Source organism: Zea mays, chromosome 2, assembly GCF_902167145.1.
Source record: "Zea mays cultivar B73 chromosome 2, Zm-B73-REFERENCE-NAM-5.0, whole genome shotgun sequence".
Taxonomy (NCBI): Eukaryota; Viridiplantae; Streptophyta; class Magnoliopsida; order Poales; family Poaceae; genus Zea; species Zea mays.
In genome coordinates this window covers 86,052,534-86,069,393 of record NC_050097.1, presented here as the reverse complement: position 1 = coordinate 86,069,393, position 16,860 = coordinate 86,052,534, and the positions used below count along the sequence as shown (strand labels likewise).

General features: G+C 50.0%; 1 protein-coding gene and 1 pseudogene across 3 annotated transcripts; one reads left to right on the top strand and one right to left on the bottom strand.

Moving 5' to 3' along the window:
- Positions 1–8,972: 8,972 nt before the first annotated feature.
- LOC100285326 (uncharacterized) lies at positions 8,973–9,948 on the top strand. Its single transcript, NM_001158219.1, has 2 exons — positions 8,973–9,222; positions 9,304–9,948. The coding sequence occupies exons 1-2, from the start codon at positions 9,142–9,144 to the stop codon at positions 9,688–9,690; spliced, it is 468 nt and encodes a 155-aa protein (NP_001151691.1). The 5' UTR covers positions 8,973–9,141; the 3' UTR covers positions 9,691–9,948.
- A 3,598-nt stretch (positions 9,949–13,546) lies between these two features.
- On the bottom strand, positions 13,547–15,464 carry LOC100382439 (uncharacterized; annotated as a pseudogene). 2 transcript variants are annotated; one of them, NR_151617.1, is made up of 5 exons: positions 14,926–15,464; positions 14,705–14,821; positions 14,569–14,622; positions 14,417–14,488; positions 13,547–13,824 (listed from the first exon to the last, which is right to left on the bottom strand). The product of NR_151617.1 is annotated as an uncharacterized protein, transcript variant 2 (transcript). The 2 variants fall into 2 exon arrangements; NR_151616.1 differs by having other exon boundaries at positions 13,641–14,622; positions 14,926–15,430.
- Positions 15,465–16,860: the final 1,396 nt, after the last annotated feature.

Sequence of the window (16,860 nt, the reverse complement as noted above, 5' to 3'; positions counted from 1 at the left end):
GGAACGTCCCTGGAAAGGACCTCCATGGTCTACCGAAGCGACCTCATCGCCGCCTCGGCATGCTCACGGAGCTCATTCTGAGACTGCTCCTCCCGATCATCATTGAGAAAAAGGAGGAGTTCCGAGGCGCCGCGGCTCCAGAACTGGAACGGCTACCCGCGCCATTCATTGGGGTTGCGCTGCGCGGGGATAAGGCCGCTGCTTCCCAAGACGGGCCGCGGTTCTGCGCGCCCCTCCACCAAGGCGTCGGGTCCCCCTGCAGTCGACGCGTCGAACACCATCGCCGTCGACGTACTGGGCCTCCCCTCGGCTAAGGTGGTGGGCCTCCAATCACCAACCTCGGCAACGACGGTCGCCCTCTCCTCGTGGCCAAGAACGGGGAGGTCGGGGATGACCACGAGCGGTGGCTCCTCAACTATCCCGACATTGGAAGCGACAGGCGGCTCCGCTGGCGAATCAGCGACGGCCCCGGCGGGAGTCGACGCCGGCGCCAGCAACAGGTCAGGCGGGCTTGGGGCCACGGCCGCATCAGCAGTCTCCTCCGACACGATGGCCGCCCCGACAGAGAGGTCAGCCCGGGGGACTTGCCCCATGGCAACTCGTGCCGCCTGGGCCCCCCGCTCGAGGGCTCTTTGTGCGGAGGCCAGCCAACCGGCCTGGTGCGCCGCGGTACCGGCTGCAGAGGCCAGCCCCATCTTAAGGGCCTTCCTGGGGGCCAGACAAGTCGAGCTCTGCCTCCGCTTGCTGAAAGAAGGAGAGAAGACAATATCAAGACACACGGAGGAAAAAAACCAAAGCAGAGGTATCCTCGGATACTTACCCGCTCCGGACCAGGGCCAATCGTGCTTGCGGGGAGGCCCCTCGGCCCTCGCAGGCGCTGCCGAGGGTAGCCCCGCTGCCGACTCCGGCGCCGCCTCCACCTCGGGCGCCCGAGGCGCCAAAGGGGCGGCCCGCCCAGGCATCGTCACGACAGCCGGAGGACCAACTTCCTGTGCAGCCGGCACGGGCGCCTGCTCTTGGGGGACAGGCGGATCGGCCTAACTCCCCGGAGTCACCTCAACTACCTCGGCCAAGGGGTCAAGTACCCCCTCGGCCTGCCCCCGCTCCTCGGGCCGGGACCTTGATGTCCCGGCCCCATATTCTGATGGCGCCAACCCACTTGGAGGCTGGCTCGACGACCCCTGGCCTAGCCTCAGATCCGGGCTGAGGCCAAGATGGGCCGCCACGTCGTCGTCCTCGTCATCATCGTCGTCATCGTCATCGTCAGGCGTCTCCGGCGACAGCTCACTCGGGAGCCCGTCCCTCTCCTGCCTCCGACGGCGCCTCTCCAAGGCTTCCCGAGCCCGCATCCGCTCACGGGCCTGGGCCTTTTCCGCGTCCTTCTTCTCCTTTTTCTTCTCCGTGGCGACCCTCCGCGTGGCTCGGCCCACCGCGTTCTCCGGGACCGGTGGCAGGGAGGGCTTGTAAAACCTCAACCCCTGGAGACGAACGGAAATCCCGGCGGTAAGAATCAAAGGCAACTCGGCACAAAACAGGAGAAGGAGCGGACACTCACTAGGGACACGTACCCACGCTCGGGACGCATCACGGGCTGGGTAAGGGCACCGACATCCAGCCTCCCTACCATACCCGCTACCCGCCTGCGGAGGTCGTCGGCGGAGAGGGAAGCCGAGGACATCTGCGAGCCCTCCAAATCAATCCCGGCTTCATCTCCGAAAGTGGCAACCGCCGCTCCACCAAAGGAAGCACCCTCCGGCGATGGATGGCGGCAACAACCCCCGCAGCGGTGAGTCCGTCATCTCTTAACTTCTACAAGGCATCCAGAAGAGGCTGGAGCTTCTCCTGTTTCTCGCGCGTGGCCCCCCAGCGCCAGTTAGTGCCGGCGACGGTCACCACTCGTTGAGAAAACGACGGGAGCCTCCCGTCGTCGTTCCGGAGATAAAACCACCGGCGCTGCCACCCCTTGTTCGAAGACACGAGGGTGGCGGGGATGTACTGCTGCATGCGCCCTGGCCTCAGCTGGAGGGTGCAGCCCCCGGCCCGCACCGCCATGCGGACCTTCTTCGCCTCCGTCATCGAGGCGAAGAGCTCCGCAGAAAAGAGATGGGTCCACAGATCCCAGTGAGGGTCAATCCCCAAGAAACCCTCGCAAACTGCCGCGAAGATTGCCGCTTGCGCGATGGAGTTGGGGTTGAAGTTATGCAGCTCCACCCCATAGTAGTGCAGGAGCGCCCGCATGAAGCGGCTCGCTGGCACTGCAAACCCCCGCTCATGGAAGGGGATAAAGCTGACCACGTACCCCGGTGGTGGAGTTGGATCGGCCTCGCTCGGGACCATCCACTCCGGCTGCGGCCCACCAGAGAGGGGACAGAGCAAACCATCGGCGACAAGGGCCTCTAGATCCCCCACGACGACGGTGGAAGAAGGCCACGGGTCGCGCGGCGGGACGACGGTCACCTTGTCAGCCATCGCCGAACGAAGGTGGTGGAGGCGGAGGGGATGAGGTGCGCGGTTTTCTTTTCCCCGGCTATTCTCTTAGGTTGCGGAAACCAAAGCAGAAGGCGAGCGTAAATGGCAGAGTAAAGAACCACCGCCGGCCCCTCTTCTGGGTATATAAAGGCCCGGGCGAGATCTATTCAAAACTTCGCCCGAACTCGCCACGAAATTCAAATTCAAAGGTGAAACGCCCGTTCCTCGAACGACTCGAGCACGCGCAACAGCCGCCCCGCGAACCACCCGTCCGGTCGCATTAACTCCTCAGCAGGGCAAGCGACACCTTTGGCAGGCGAAGCGGGCGACCTTTCACCTCCGCCATGATGATCGCGTCAAAAAAGGTGCGCCACACCGTTTAAATTCATATCATTTTCCTCTTCCCCTTTCTCTCTCTTGCTACAGGGACCGGGAAAGGGGATATTTCAAAAGGGATCCTTCTCCGCGAAGGAAGCGGGCCCCCAACCCTCCTACTGATCAGGGGTTCGAAGGCTGGCCCCTCGGAAGGGTTCGACAGCCGCCGCCGAGCACGCAGAGCGAGGGATAACTCTGGGTACATCCGTTACATGGCCGAGGCTCGGGCTACGCTCCCGAGGTACTCTATGACATTTCCGAGACCAGCATGAGCGATTTTGTAACGGAATCCCATCAGAGGGAGGCATCGAGCCCTCTGACCCTATCGAATGGGTCCGGGTTCGGCAAATCACCTGCAGGTACTTTTGGAGCGCGCCTCTGGGCCACTAGCCGACCCTTATCGAACGGGGCACGGGCGTCCACTTGGATCACCTGTTAGCAACTCACTGGAAACACCATGTTCGGCGCCCTCCGAGGGCAACATGGCGCTTTCCCCCCCTTCCTCCTTGCGGAAAGGCGACGAAGGGGCGTATGATAAAAGTCGAGACAGTCCTTGATCGTCCTCTCGCTCCGTGCAGAGGCTCGGGGGCTGCTCTCGCAACCCGGCTACGGCCAAACCATTGATAGCGTCAACAAACCAGCTCAGAAACCCGGGACCTGACCATGCACCCGGGCCATAATCAGGTCGCATGAGGGAACAACCAAGCCGGCCGAGGCATCACGAAAGGCGTTAAGACCTTAGAGGAGTCAAACCACTCCTCCGAGGCCTCGAGGGCTACACCCGGCGGTTGCGATCGCGCGCACCCACCAGAACAAAATATAACCGAGAAAGGCTGGTCCCCTCACAAAAAAGTGCGGCAAAGCCTCCAAGCGAGTACCATCACTCCCTTCGAGGCTCGGGGGCTACTATCGGGTACCGTAATTAGGGGTACCCCCAACTCTCCTAAACACGGCTGGTAACCACCATCAGCACAAACCGCAAAGACTGATGGGCACGGTTCAGGTCAAGGCCTCGTCTACCAAGGGACGCAATCTCGCCTCGCCCGAGCCCGGCCTCGGGCGGGAACAGTAGTCCCGGACGAATTCACGCCTCGCCCGAGGGCCTCCTCAGGCAGTGGGCGCACCCTCGGCTCGCCCGAAGCCCACCTTGGGCAGGCTTCATCGAGAAGCAACCTTGGCCAAATCGCCTCACTAGCCGACCGTATCGCAGGCGCATTCAATGCAGGGATCGCCTGACACCTTATTCTGACATGCGTGCCTCAGTCGACAAGGTCGAAGTGACCGCAGTGGCTTCACCCTTTCACTGACCGACCTGACAGGAAAACAGCACCGCTCGCCCCGCTCCGACTGCTGTGCCACCCACCAGGGTGAGACTGACAAGAGCCAAGTTCGGCCTCGGGCGCAACAGGAAGCTCCGCCTCGCTCGACCTTAGGCCTCGGCCTCGGAAGGGGGTCTCCGACTCAGAGCTCGGCCTCAACCTCGGCCTCGGAAGGAGGTCTCCACCTCGCCCGACCCTAGGGCTCAGCCTCAACCACAACCTCGGGAGGAATCGCGTCCTCGCCCGACCCCGGCCTCAGCCTCAGGAGAAACCTCCGCCTCGCCCGACCTTGGGCTCGGACCAGCCGCGCCACAGGGGATACATCATTACCCTACCCCTAGCTAGCTCAGGCTACGAGGGAACAAGACCAGCGTCCCATCTGGCTCACCCAGGAAACAAGTAATGATGGCTCCCCGCGTGCGTCCATGACGACGGTGGTTCTCAGCCCCCTACGGAAGCAAGGGGACGTCAGCAGGATCCCATCAGCATCGACATCTGTGCTTCTACAGGGCTCAGGCACTTCTCCGACGACCATGTTACAGCGTACACAGGGCTCTAGCACCTCTTCGACAGCCACGTTGGCATGTACATAGGGCTCCGGCACCTCTCTGCCAAACACGTTAGCACATAGCTACACCCCCCATTGTACACCTGGACCCTCTCCTTGCATCTATAAAAGGGAGGTCCAGGGCCTTCATGCGAGAGGGTCGAGCGGGGGAACGAGCTAACGAACAGGCTCACTCTCTCTCTCTCTCGCGAACGCTTGTAACCCCTACTACGAGCACACCCCCCTGGTGCGAGATAATACGAGCCGCATTTCTCCCTTGTGTTCCATCTTGCGCCAACCCATCTAGGCAGGGGCACGCAACGACAAATTTACTCGTCGATCCAGGGACCCCCCGGGTCCGAAACACCGACACCATTCTATTGGAATAAGCACACTTGAATCGTCAATCTATTGTTTGGATAAAAAGTTTAGAAGCTCTGGTATCTTCTCCCTTTGCATCATAGAAATCTCAATTATTTTCGCAAATAATAAGAACCAATCAATTTGCAGTGGCACGGACGAGCGCACGAATCGGGCGGGGGTGGACCCGACACGACGGTCCCACACGATAGAGAGCATGGGCGCAGCGAAGCAACGGACTGGCCGGACCCACATGCCAGCGCTAGCGCTCGGGTGAAGAGAGACAGGCCACACGGGCCCGCCTGCCAGACCCACGGAGCGCGCAGGTTGGATGGGCCACGTAGATGGAGAGCAGGGTGGGTTGAATAGGTGCCGCAAGCCCATTTAGGTTAGACCTTTTCTCATTTTCCTTTTTTTATTTTGAATTTCCTTTTCTAAACTCTAACCTACTATTTGAATCAGAATTTGGTTTGCAGATTTCACAGGTCATAAAAATACCAGTTTTAGAAATATATTTTTACTTTTATTTTCATTTATATTTTATACTCCTTTTCTTTTCTCTCCTTCTTGATTATCTCTCATTTTCAAATATTCAAGTTAGTCTTTATATTTCTAATTTGTTTATTATTTTATTCATATTGTTGTGACTACTATTAAGTGCATAAACAATTAAAAGCCAACATGATGCACAATTTAGTGACATGTCTTTTTTTAATTATTTATTTTAAATGAGGTGTTCACATGTGATGATAAGTATAAATCACAAAATCTTGAGCTCTTCTCTATTTTCACTATTTACATTTTTGGGTATTACATTACTGCAGTAAGGATACAATGACAACCAATCATGGGCACTATCTCCTTTGTATGAATGTATATCTCATTGGCAGAAATCAACTTGAAGTAGAATACAAGGATGGTGAAATATAGAAAGGATCTATATTTGGGCTTTATATATTCATATGTGCATGGAATTGTTATTGCCCATATCCTAGGAAAGGAAAATAGAATTAAGCATAGTGCCATAAGCATTGAAAGAATGATGAAAAGAAAGCAAATATACTTGAAGTATGAGCAAGCCTCGGCCTAAGAATATAGCTTGAGGCATACTTGAATGAATGTTCGAAACCTACCTTATCATGTTGAAAGAGTTTCAATATAGAAATGTGTATAATGAAAATACCACTGATTGATCGGTCATTTATGTATATCTAGATCTATTAGCACCTAAGGATGAGGGGGAGGAAATATAGTGTCGATATACCATGAAGATAACATGAAAGGTAGACACTATATGTGTCATTATGTTGGATCGGTAATGGCACAAAGTATAAATAAATACCACGTATATGAATCATGTATATCCTCCAATTTATCCAAAGGGCTAAGAAATTTTGCATTGAAGATCAAGACATGCACCTAAATGTGAATATGAATACCTTTGTTGTACATTAAGGTCATATGGAAGTCAGAAAGTGGACCTTTGTGTCAATAGTGACAAACTCATATGGGAACCAAAGTCTAGCATAAAGATTTTGTGAAGATGTATACTTTGAATAAGAAACACTCCATAATATAAGTAATGTGGATTAAGGAATCCCCGCTACCAACTTATGAAATAAAGAAGCTTATGTTGCATAAGTAATGATGGGATATGTGCTATGTATGAAAATCCCATTAATGTATGATCAAGAAGGCATATGATGAACCACGTTAAAGTCTTGCATAATAAGCCACAAGAGGATCTTGTAGATCTTCATTTAAGCATTGCATCCATTATTGAAAGGATGGACTTGAAGTGTGGTTCTCAGGGGGAGAAATTTGCATACTCCTAATATGAATTTTGAGCATAAAGTTCAAATACCTAATTACAGTCTTAAGTTTAAATGAAGAAAAAAGTGATTTGCACTCTTTTCCCCTTAAGTGAGTTTTAAGTAGAAGTTTCTCACGTAAGATTTTTAATGAGACAAATCATGCAACACAGTAAGCATGAACCATTTACTCTTTCTTCAAATTTTTCCAACTAAGTTTTTATTGAGTTTTGGGACATATGCATCTCGCGGCAAGAGGGCCAAATGGGAGTGTTAAGAAACTAGTTTGAGCCCCGAAGGCCCATGTGGCTGATTTAGCCGAAATCTTAACTTTGCACTATATATAGAAGAGGACACCACCATTTATTGCAATCAGAGAACAGAATAGATGAATAAGAATATCAGTTTCTTCTATATCTTTATGTCTCCTGTGTTTGTGAGTTAAGTAGCTTTTGGACTTTATCAAGTAGCAAAGAGTTCTTAACACTGACATGTGGAGATGTTGTTTGGCAACCAAGCATGGACCATCTGCCTCGAGTCCTAGAGCACCCCGGCCCACACGGTGACAGTCTGACAGAAGCAGAGTAGCACGTGGGCGCTAAGGCATGGCATGGCCGTGTATAGGAAAACGAAGGATCGTCCGTGGTTCAAGGAAGCAGCCGCTCGTTATTAGTCGTGAGCCAGACCCGTGACGTGCCCATCCCGCGTGTCGACTACCACCTGCGCATCGCATCCGCGGAAGGGGAACGTACGACGGCCAAGTCCTTGGCGGGAGGGAGGGGCCGTACGTACCAGTGGATAATTACGAGGCCTCAGGGAGTCCACACCCGATGTCAGCTTCATTGATCGTCCCAGGATAGGTCACCGTTCCGTGACTTGAGAAAACGTCACAAACCGTATAGCATGTGTGACGGTGCCAGTACCATCTCGACACGAACACGTCATCTCCAAAAATACCCAAAACAATATATAAAAGCTCGTCACCACTAACTTCAGAAACTTATAAATATTGTTTTTTTTTTGAAGTTGTTCGGTTCTGATTTCAGATATTTGATTTGAGAAACTTTCGTTAGCAATTCGGTACAGTTTTTTATTTTCGAATATAAAATCAGTTGCCAGTACATATACTACGAGTGTCAAATAGTAAACCTCGTAAACAGCGGATGGGCGGTGCTGCTGTCTCTGTCTGGGCCTGACTCTCTGAGCCCCAGACCAGGACAGTAGCCAAACAAGTTCACGCCCCCGTTATTATTTTTTTTGGCCGGTTGGCAGCTTCCTCGCAGCCGTTTAGATCGAGTCCTCAGGAGCATTCGTAGTCGGCACGCAGCCGTACCCTCGGGCCTCGACCTGACCGCCATAGTAGCCATGGCGGGCGTCATCCTCGGTGCTTCACCACCTGTCGACGTGCCCGACCCCACCCACGTGGCCCCCACCCCCGCCTCACATGGCGTGTGGGGCCCACATCACATCAAAGCACAGCTGCCTCCGTAACCACCGCCGTTTCTTCTTCCCCTCCCCGGTCCCGGGTGTCGTCTTCAATTCATCATCCTCATCCTACCGACGGCCGTCTGCATTGCAACGACTCCACGAGCTGAGCTTGCATTGTAGTACTAGTAGTAACAGTAGGTCTCTATCTGACGGACAGTCTTGTACAAGTTATATGGAACAGTTTTATAAGCTTTCGCTGGAGATAGCTAAGATCTTCTATATGATAGTGTAAAACTATTTGTATGATAGACTATACTGTTAGAGCTAGTTTGGAAATCTATTTTAACAAGGGGTTTTTATTTTACTAAAAAAATTAGTTAATTTTTCTTTGAAAAAAATAGAAATCACTTTAAAAAAGGTTTCACACTAGCCTTTAGTGAGTGAAATTTCACTGCGTCCTAAACAGGCGCGTACATGCCTGCAGAGGCCCCCGTCCGTTCACACCAGTTGGGAAAGATCAGTCCTCCGCGGGGCGAGGCGTCCTAATTTTTTTTTAAAGATCGACGCGGCCTCGCGCACCCACGTGTCGGGGCGGCACTGGACGCGGGCGGTGCCGAAGATGCCTATATTTATCGATCGGTCTGGGTGCGTGGGAAGAAGGCACCACCACCAGCTAGCTCTCTGTCTGCTGCTCCTCTCAAAAGAGTCGCAGTTCACTTTGTTGTACTAGAGCGCTGAGCAGATCTTTCCTTGTTTCTCCATTCCGGTACGAAGGGGTGGGGTCCAAGTGAAGGGAAGGGAAGGGAAGGGAAGAGAAGGCCTGCTGCGAGCGATGGGCATCGTCGACGTCGTCTCCGAGTTCTGCTCCTTGCCGAGGACTCGCCGGCATCTCAAGAAGAGGAAGCAGTTCCAGGTATATATAAACCATCTTCTTCTGTTTCTGTTCGGGGTCTTTATCCCAGCCAGCCCAACAGCTGAACTGGACTCGCCGCAGACGGTGGAGATGAAGGTGCGCATCGACTGCGAAGGGTGCGAGCGCAAGGTGAAGAAGGCGGTGGAGGGCATGAAGGGCGTGAGCTCCGTGGAGGTGGCGGCCAAGCAGAACAAGGTGACGGTCACGGGCTACGTGGACGCCGCCAAGGTCATGCGCCGCGTCGCCTACAAGACAGGCAAGCGGGTGGAGCCCTGGCCCTACGTGCCCTACGAGATGGTGCAGCACCCCTACGCGCCGGGCGCCTACGACAAGAAGGCCCCCGCCGGCTACGTCCGCAACGTCGTCGCCGACCCCACCGCCGCGCCGCTCGCCAGGGCCTCCTCCACCGAGGTCCGCTACACCGCCGCCTTCAGCGACGAGAACCCCAACGCCTGCTCCGTCATGTAGTAGACCCACCCACACACCGACCGACCGACCCACTTGTTTTCTAGCTATTAGTTACTAGTAGTATAGTAGGTGCTTGCTTGGGAGAGTTGCTCTTGGAGGAGGTTTTGCTCTTCCTGTTTTTCTTTTTCTTTTTTTCGTTTTCCGGTTTCATGTAGATGTAGTGTGCGTTTTGATATTTGTGAAAAAAAATAAACCAGTTTGTAACGGTAGACCACTTGTGCAAACTATGATCAGAAAAAAAAAATCAGTTCGTCCTTGCAAACAATGATTGATTCCAAAGGGAAAATATCCTGCCAGATCGTCGGCGTACTAGCTTGTACTAGTTGTTTGGGTATGCATTTGATTTGAGCACTGATGAGAGACGACGCGGCCCTGCATTATTCCGGTGGTTGCAAACGCCAAACGGTAGGTATTTGGGCGGCCACCTTTATTTGGGTTGGTGAGCAGTCTGCTATTAGTTGCAAACTTCAAATTCCCATAACGCGGTTAACTGATTCGGAGAATATACTTTAGTTTAAAAGTTAAAGATCAAAGTTGTTCTGCTGGTCGGCATTCATCGCTGACCCTTGAGCAAGGTTAAATGGTACGAATAATGGTATTCGAGTCTACTCAATTTCCGGACTTGAATGCTGATCCGTATCTAATATTTATTTGCATTCGTATTTTTAAAGTTAATTATTTAGAATATCGATATATATTTAAATCTTTTCCGATACAGCTGAAAATAAATGTATAACGTGTAATACTGTCATATTTGATATGATTATACTCCTATTCCTACCGTTCTCCTCTTCAGTCTTAGATTCCTTTTGCCGGTCATTTCTGCTATGAAATTGCAGTGGAATTGCAGCTTCAAGCATGAAGAATTGCAGGCTCTAAAATCTTAAGCAAGTTTCAGCAATTTCTGTTTAACAAACAAACGGATAAATAAAAATAGTAGATTGACAATTGTTGGATTTTGTGGCCTTAGCCCAATAAGTTTCAGCAATTTCTGTTTAAGAAACAAACCGATAAATAAAAATAGTAGATTGACAATTGTTGGATTTTGTGGCCTTCAATTATAGGTGTACATTCGGGCCGCCCGGTCCGGCCCAAACCCGAAAAGGCCCGATACGTTTAATTTCGGGCCGGCCAGGCCCGTATTGAGCTAAACGTGTCGGGCTTTAAACGGGCAGCCCGAAAATTGTAAAGGCGCGAAATACACACGGTCGCGCTCAGGGGCGCAGGGCATAGGGCGGCTCCGCTCCGATCAGCGGTCGCGCGCAGGCTCCGGTCGCGCTCGCGCAGCCGCGTAGGGGCGGCTCCGGTCTCCGGACGCCGGTCGCGCGCACCGCGCAGGGACGGCGGTCTCCGGACGGCGGTCGCGTGCAGTCGTGCAGGTGCAGGGGGCAGGGGTGCACGCTGCGCACCGCGCAGGGGCGGCTGGGCTCCGCCGCTCCGGTCACCGGGTCGTGTGCAGGTGCAGGGGCGGCTCCGCCTTCAGTCGCGCGCAGGCTGCCTGGGACTCTGGGAGCCGGGAGGGAGAGACGACTGCCGGACACGGAGAGACAGAGACGGACTCGAGATTTTAGGGTTTCTACTTTCTGGGCGCACTGCAAGACATAAACGGATAAATGGGCCTTCGTCGTCCCGTGCGTGGACAAGGACAAGTGCGGGCGTGCGTGTGGCTGGGCGCTGCCGTCCCGTGGTCCCGTGAAATTATTTTGGGCCTTTTCGTGCCTGTTAACGGGCCATTTCGGGTCTGCTTAAACGGGTCGGGCTCGTGCCCGCCCGTGGGCCTCGGCGTCGGCCCAAGCACGGCCCGATGCATCGTGCCGGACCGGCCCGGCCCGAAATAATTTCGTGCCGTGCCGGGCTTGGGTCGGGCTTTTTTTCGTGCTTCGTGCCAGCCCATTAAGCCCGGCCCAAATGTACACCTATACCTCCAATAGAGAAAATCAATTAATTCCTAAAAAATTTCAAAGGTGGATATAGCAAGAGGATGGTGGTACCAATAGTCTCACGTTGCTAATTTAAGAGTGTGTTTGGTTACGGGACAATTAGGATAGTCAGAACAGCCACGTTCTTCGGCATCCTCTCTTATCCATCCAATTATGATGGACAGCTGAGGATGACGTTATGAAGGTCTTGTCTCAACCCCTGATCACGAACCAAACAATATTATATAAAGATCGTCATATCCCATCCTGCCCACCCTAAGTGGAGTTAGACTAATTTGTATATGGAGGTTTTTCTCTCCCACCATGTCATGGGTGCAGGCATAGAGAATGTAGTACCACATGCGCGCTCACTCATCGGCCCGAGCTTGGGCATGGGTCCAAGGGCGCTCTACGTGCATGTGAAAAGTCTAAAAATTTGGTCCCTCACCTTGGGAGAGAGTGATTTTCTTTTGCTATTTTTTTTATTTTTGTTACTCGGTTATTAAGTTTAAAGTCTTTATTAGATCACTACCAAATTGTGACGCGAGTCCTTATCGGATCGTAAGACGTGGAGGTGACCCTATATATTGAGCCTAAGGCTATCTGCAGCGGTTCCCTCTAAATTTCCCCCCTATATCACTTTTTTGCGTTACATCATCAACATTGCATCCCCTACTTTTTTATCTCCTGTAGCGGTTCCCCCCTATTTTCTCCCCTTATACCCCACTACAATTATAAAATATCATTCCATATACTACTTTTTATCAACTATCAATTTTTCTTCTACTAATAATTGGAGCCGGACCCACAACACAGTAGAAGGGGAGGAGATGAGTGCACGCTGCATCCAGTGGGAGAGAGAAGAGGACGGCGCGTGATGCATCCTGGGGGCACAGTAGGGGCAGCGATGCGGCGCCTAGGGGCTAGCTGTTGCCTCTACGGGAGGGGAGGGGGAGCAGCCGTAGGAACCGCTGCACACAGCCTAACAACCGTCGCTAAACATTTTTCATACGTGATTTAGGTTTTGCCTCTGCTTATTGTTGCGTCGTCGTCATGATTTTCTTCATCCCGAGTGCCGACGTGTATATGCAATCGGGAGAATAGGTCTTCAGATCCCATCGCCATTGAGATCCCGCATTGGGAGAGGACGAATAAGGTTTTTGAGAAGCGTCTTCACGCAACTGCTCGTGCTCTTCTCGATGACTGCCGACATCGTCGTCCTTTCCGCTTCAGCACTTTCATTCAATATGTCCAAACAATACGTGTCCTCTATTCTAATCTCGTACTTCAGTGTTATGAATGTGTTATGCACATTGCTTACTAGTCTGCTAAGGAATTGCATGCTAGTATATTTACTGTTATTTCTTATTTATATTCGGAATTTAATCTATAAAATATCTAATTTATCAACAATAATTTGGGACTTGAAGGTCCAACAGACCTAGGTTCATGCTCGTATGATTCATGGATGTGTTTGGTTCTATGATGGGTAGATCCGCCCCAAGTGAATATGGGTGTGATTGGTTCAGGTGACCTCTGAGCCTATATATGAGGTTTGAAGCTTGGCCCACTACACGACGGTTCATTTACAGCGACCTACGGTTGGTTGCTAAAACGGCCTTCAGCGACTTACAGTTGGTCGCTAAAAACTTTTAGCGACCCATAAGGATGGTCGATGTAAGTGCCGTCGCTAAAGGCTTTAGCGACCGACATCTTTTTAGCGACCGACCGTCCGTTGCTAATATTGTATATTTAGCGACCAACTGTGGATTGTTATACTATAGATTTAGCAACCAATCGTGAGTCATTATACTATACATTTAGCAACCAACAGAAAGTTGCCCCTAGTTATAGTCGTTAATAATGATAATATACCATTAATTAGCATTCAACAACTGTTATATATACAAAAGCATCACAAATCACCAATTTTTATACACATAATCACATAGATATACAAATTTAATTAGTATTGCACAATGATAGATCCACATCACATAAACCATCAACAAGCACCACAACAAAATCATTCACAAAACCTACACATGTTATTATGTTTTGCACATATTTGCAAACACTTTACAAAATCATTCACAAAAGTACCAACGTTTCAAGTGATTCGCAAAAGCCTTCACAAAAGCACTCCAACTTCTTGTATCCTCTTGTTTTGAGGCACAAACTTGTAGGGGTTGTGATGTCGCCACTTACTTGATGTCTACAGTAAAAATGAAGTGTTAAAGATAGATCACAATGAATGCAGATATCTCTAATTTTATGACTCACTTCTCTCTTCAAAACTATACCACGAATGTTCCTCTAGTAAAGCCCAAGTCACCAATCACATACATGACAAAAATATCAGAGCAATAAATAGCAGTACATCAGAACCGATCGGTGTTTTTAGTAGTGACAAAAACGAAGATATCTAGGACTACAAACAACAGACCGACAACATATCATGGATCTAAAAACACAAATTGAGCATATGCTTCCTGCAAAACCAGTAAATGGAAGATCAAAAAGGATGCTCTAAAAGAGGAAGATATAATAGTAAAATTGTATAATGTGTTTGGTCATCCATCGACAGGTTGCCTGCAGAATTTTCACTCAACAGTGTAACTATTTTCCATCTTTATAGATTAAACTACTATGCTTATTCCTCTTATTTGCTATTGGCAGGGGAGTTTAATTGGTAAAACAATTTACATTAAAATGTTAATACAAGGATAGTTATTTCTTTGCTGGCTCCTTCTGTCTTCCAGTAAGATTTTACAGATCTCATGTACAATTATAGAAGGGACATGTACCACCAAGTTTTTCCTGTTCTTCTTTGCCTGTATTAATGGAGGGCACAAGGCATCTAGGTTCCCGTATTGGAACTGCAAAATAGCATCCACTCTCAAACATCCACAAAACGTACTTCTATAATAAAGCAACTTAGAAAAAAAATTACGCATACTGTTATCGCTGCGGCATCCGCCAGGAAGAAGAGAAAGTCGACATCGTTTTTCAGCTGCACGCAGAGTAAAATATACCATCGGAGTTGAAGTATGTGAAATTGGCAGGATCAGAGTGCTATGCACAAAAGGATTTACCATCTGTGCTCCAAATAGAGCCTTCACCGAGTGACTCTCCAGCCGGAGCTGTTCGTCAACGAGTTCAGTTATTTCCTGAAGGACAGCTTTGCACTCAGGACCAGCTGACTCTCCAACCTACATAATAAAGGCTGTCACATATGGAGACCTGAATTGGGTAGAAGTACATCAAACAGACAGAATTAATTTGCGCCATCTCCACCTATTCCCGGACTATCAACCTGCTTGTCAAAGTCGGTGTAGTTGTACACTGCAAGAACCACCCCTGAGCTCGCGAGGCTCCCACATGTCAAATGGGGGAACTTGAGCCTGAACCAGGCGCTGAGAGCGCCGGAGTAGGAGACCCCGATGACGAACCAGGGGTTGTCGAAACTTGATCGGTTGTACCGGGCATTCAACGATTCCTATAGGTCGAGACTGATTCCGTCGTCGCCAACTCGCTCCTCACGCTCTACTGCATGTGTAGCGTCGTGGCCGCCGCGCGCAGCGTGTTCGACGGAATGCCCGTCGGCCTGCGGGACCTCATCTCCTGGACGGCCATGGTGTCCTGCCTCTCGCAAAATGGCGCTGAGGCGGAGGCGCTCCGCCTTTTCGGTGAGACGCTCGAGGAGGGTCTCTTGCCGAACGCGTTCACGCTGTGCGCCGCAACCCAGGCCTGCTTCGCTAGCGAGCTCTTCCACTGTTGGTGCAGGCGCGTCGGGGGAGGAGATAGGCGAGGGGAGAGAGAAGAGGGAAAGGAGAATAGAGGCGGCGGCTGGGAGAGAAGCCAGGGAGCGCAGCGCGCGGCTGTTAGGTTTAGGTAGATGGGCCCCTAGTGGGCCTTAGGGTTAGGAATAGTTTTCTTTTTTATTTATTTCGAAATGTATTTTTAAATTACTCAAAAATTCATAAACAATTTACCAAATAAATAATAAACATTTGAATAAATTATTACGAATGCAAATAAATAATAAACATTTGAATAAAATTTATTACCCTATTTATTATGATAACTAAATTCATTATTTTTAGTTGATGGATTTATAGTGTTACAACAACTCAGATATTGCATCATCTTCTATAAGATGCTCGCTAAACTCATCATCATTGTTACCATGATTCACCACGCAATTTAGCGATCAATGTTTACTTGTTTTAATTAATTTTTGTCACTAACATCTACAGGTACGTTCAGACTATAAGATTTGATAGTAATCCTTGCTCTATAGCGACCCACCGCTAGTCCCGGACGACATCTATAGCGACCAACCATAAGTTGTTAAATTTCTAGACTTTTAGCGACCAACCGAACGTTGCTACAAAAGGATTTAGCGACTGACCGTCGGTCCCTAACCTTTAGCAACCAACAGTTGGTACCTAATAAGGGTCGCTAAAGATCAACCGTCGTGTAGTGGCCGAATTAGGACTACATGCAATGTACCAAACTTATTTGTACCATGTGATTGGTTTCGTTTCTCTGTTGTGTCAAGGTCTAGTCTAGATTTTGATTGATTAAATGGGTAAAAAAGAAGTCAGAAAATATAAAATATGGCAAGTGAGATTTAGTCGTATTCATAAAAATATCATAACACAAAAGTGAAAATTGGTTTCTTAATTGGATTTATTAATCAAGAGGTATAACAATGTATAGGTTTCTATGCACAACCCGACTGAGTTCATACGACTAAAATGGTCGTTTCTCCTCAGCTTGGCCCTATGGCACTATTTGTACCATGTCACCCTAGCCTAATAAAAGATGTAGATAACCAAACAACTGGGTGGGTGACCGAGTTGGGCCTAGCCATGAGCCCATGAGCCCGACCACCCAACCAATGATGCCCTATATTCATGAGATTTGGGCATGAGGTCATTTGTAATATCAATGAGTTTTCAGGATATCGAACGATCTATGTTGTTGGATAGTAGAGCTAGAGGTTTTTTTCTTCTTTCCAATAGTCGTTGTGGCCTTTCTTGTCACAATTTGCACCTTATGTAACTTTCTTCCTCGCGAGTACCCGGTTTACGGATGAGTTTTCAGAGTATCGGGCGATCTAAGCCGTCTAATGATAGAGTTAAAGAAAATCTTTTTTTCGTTTCTCCCCTAGCAGCCGTCACCCTATGTGATCGTGATTTCTACCTAACTTAAGGTAGTGTTTGGTTGAAGAGCCAAGTAGAAC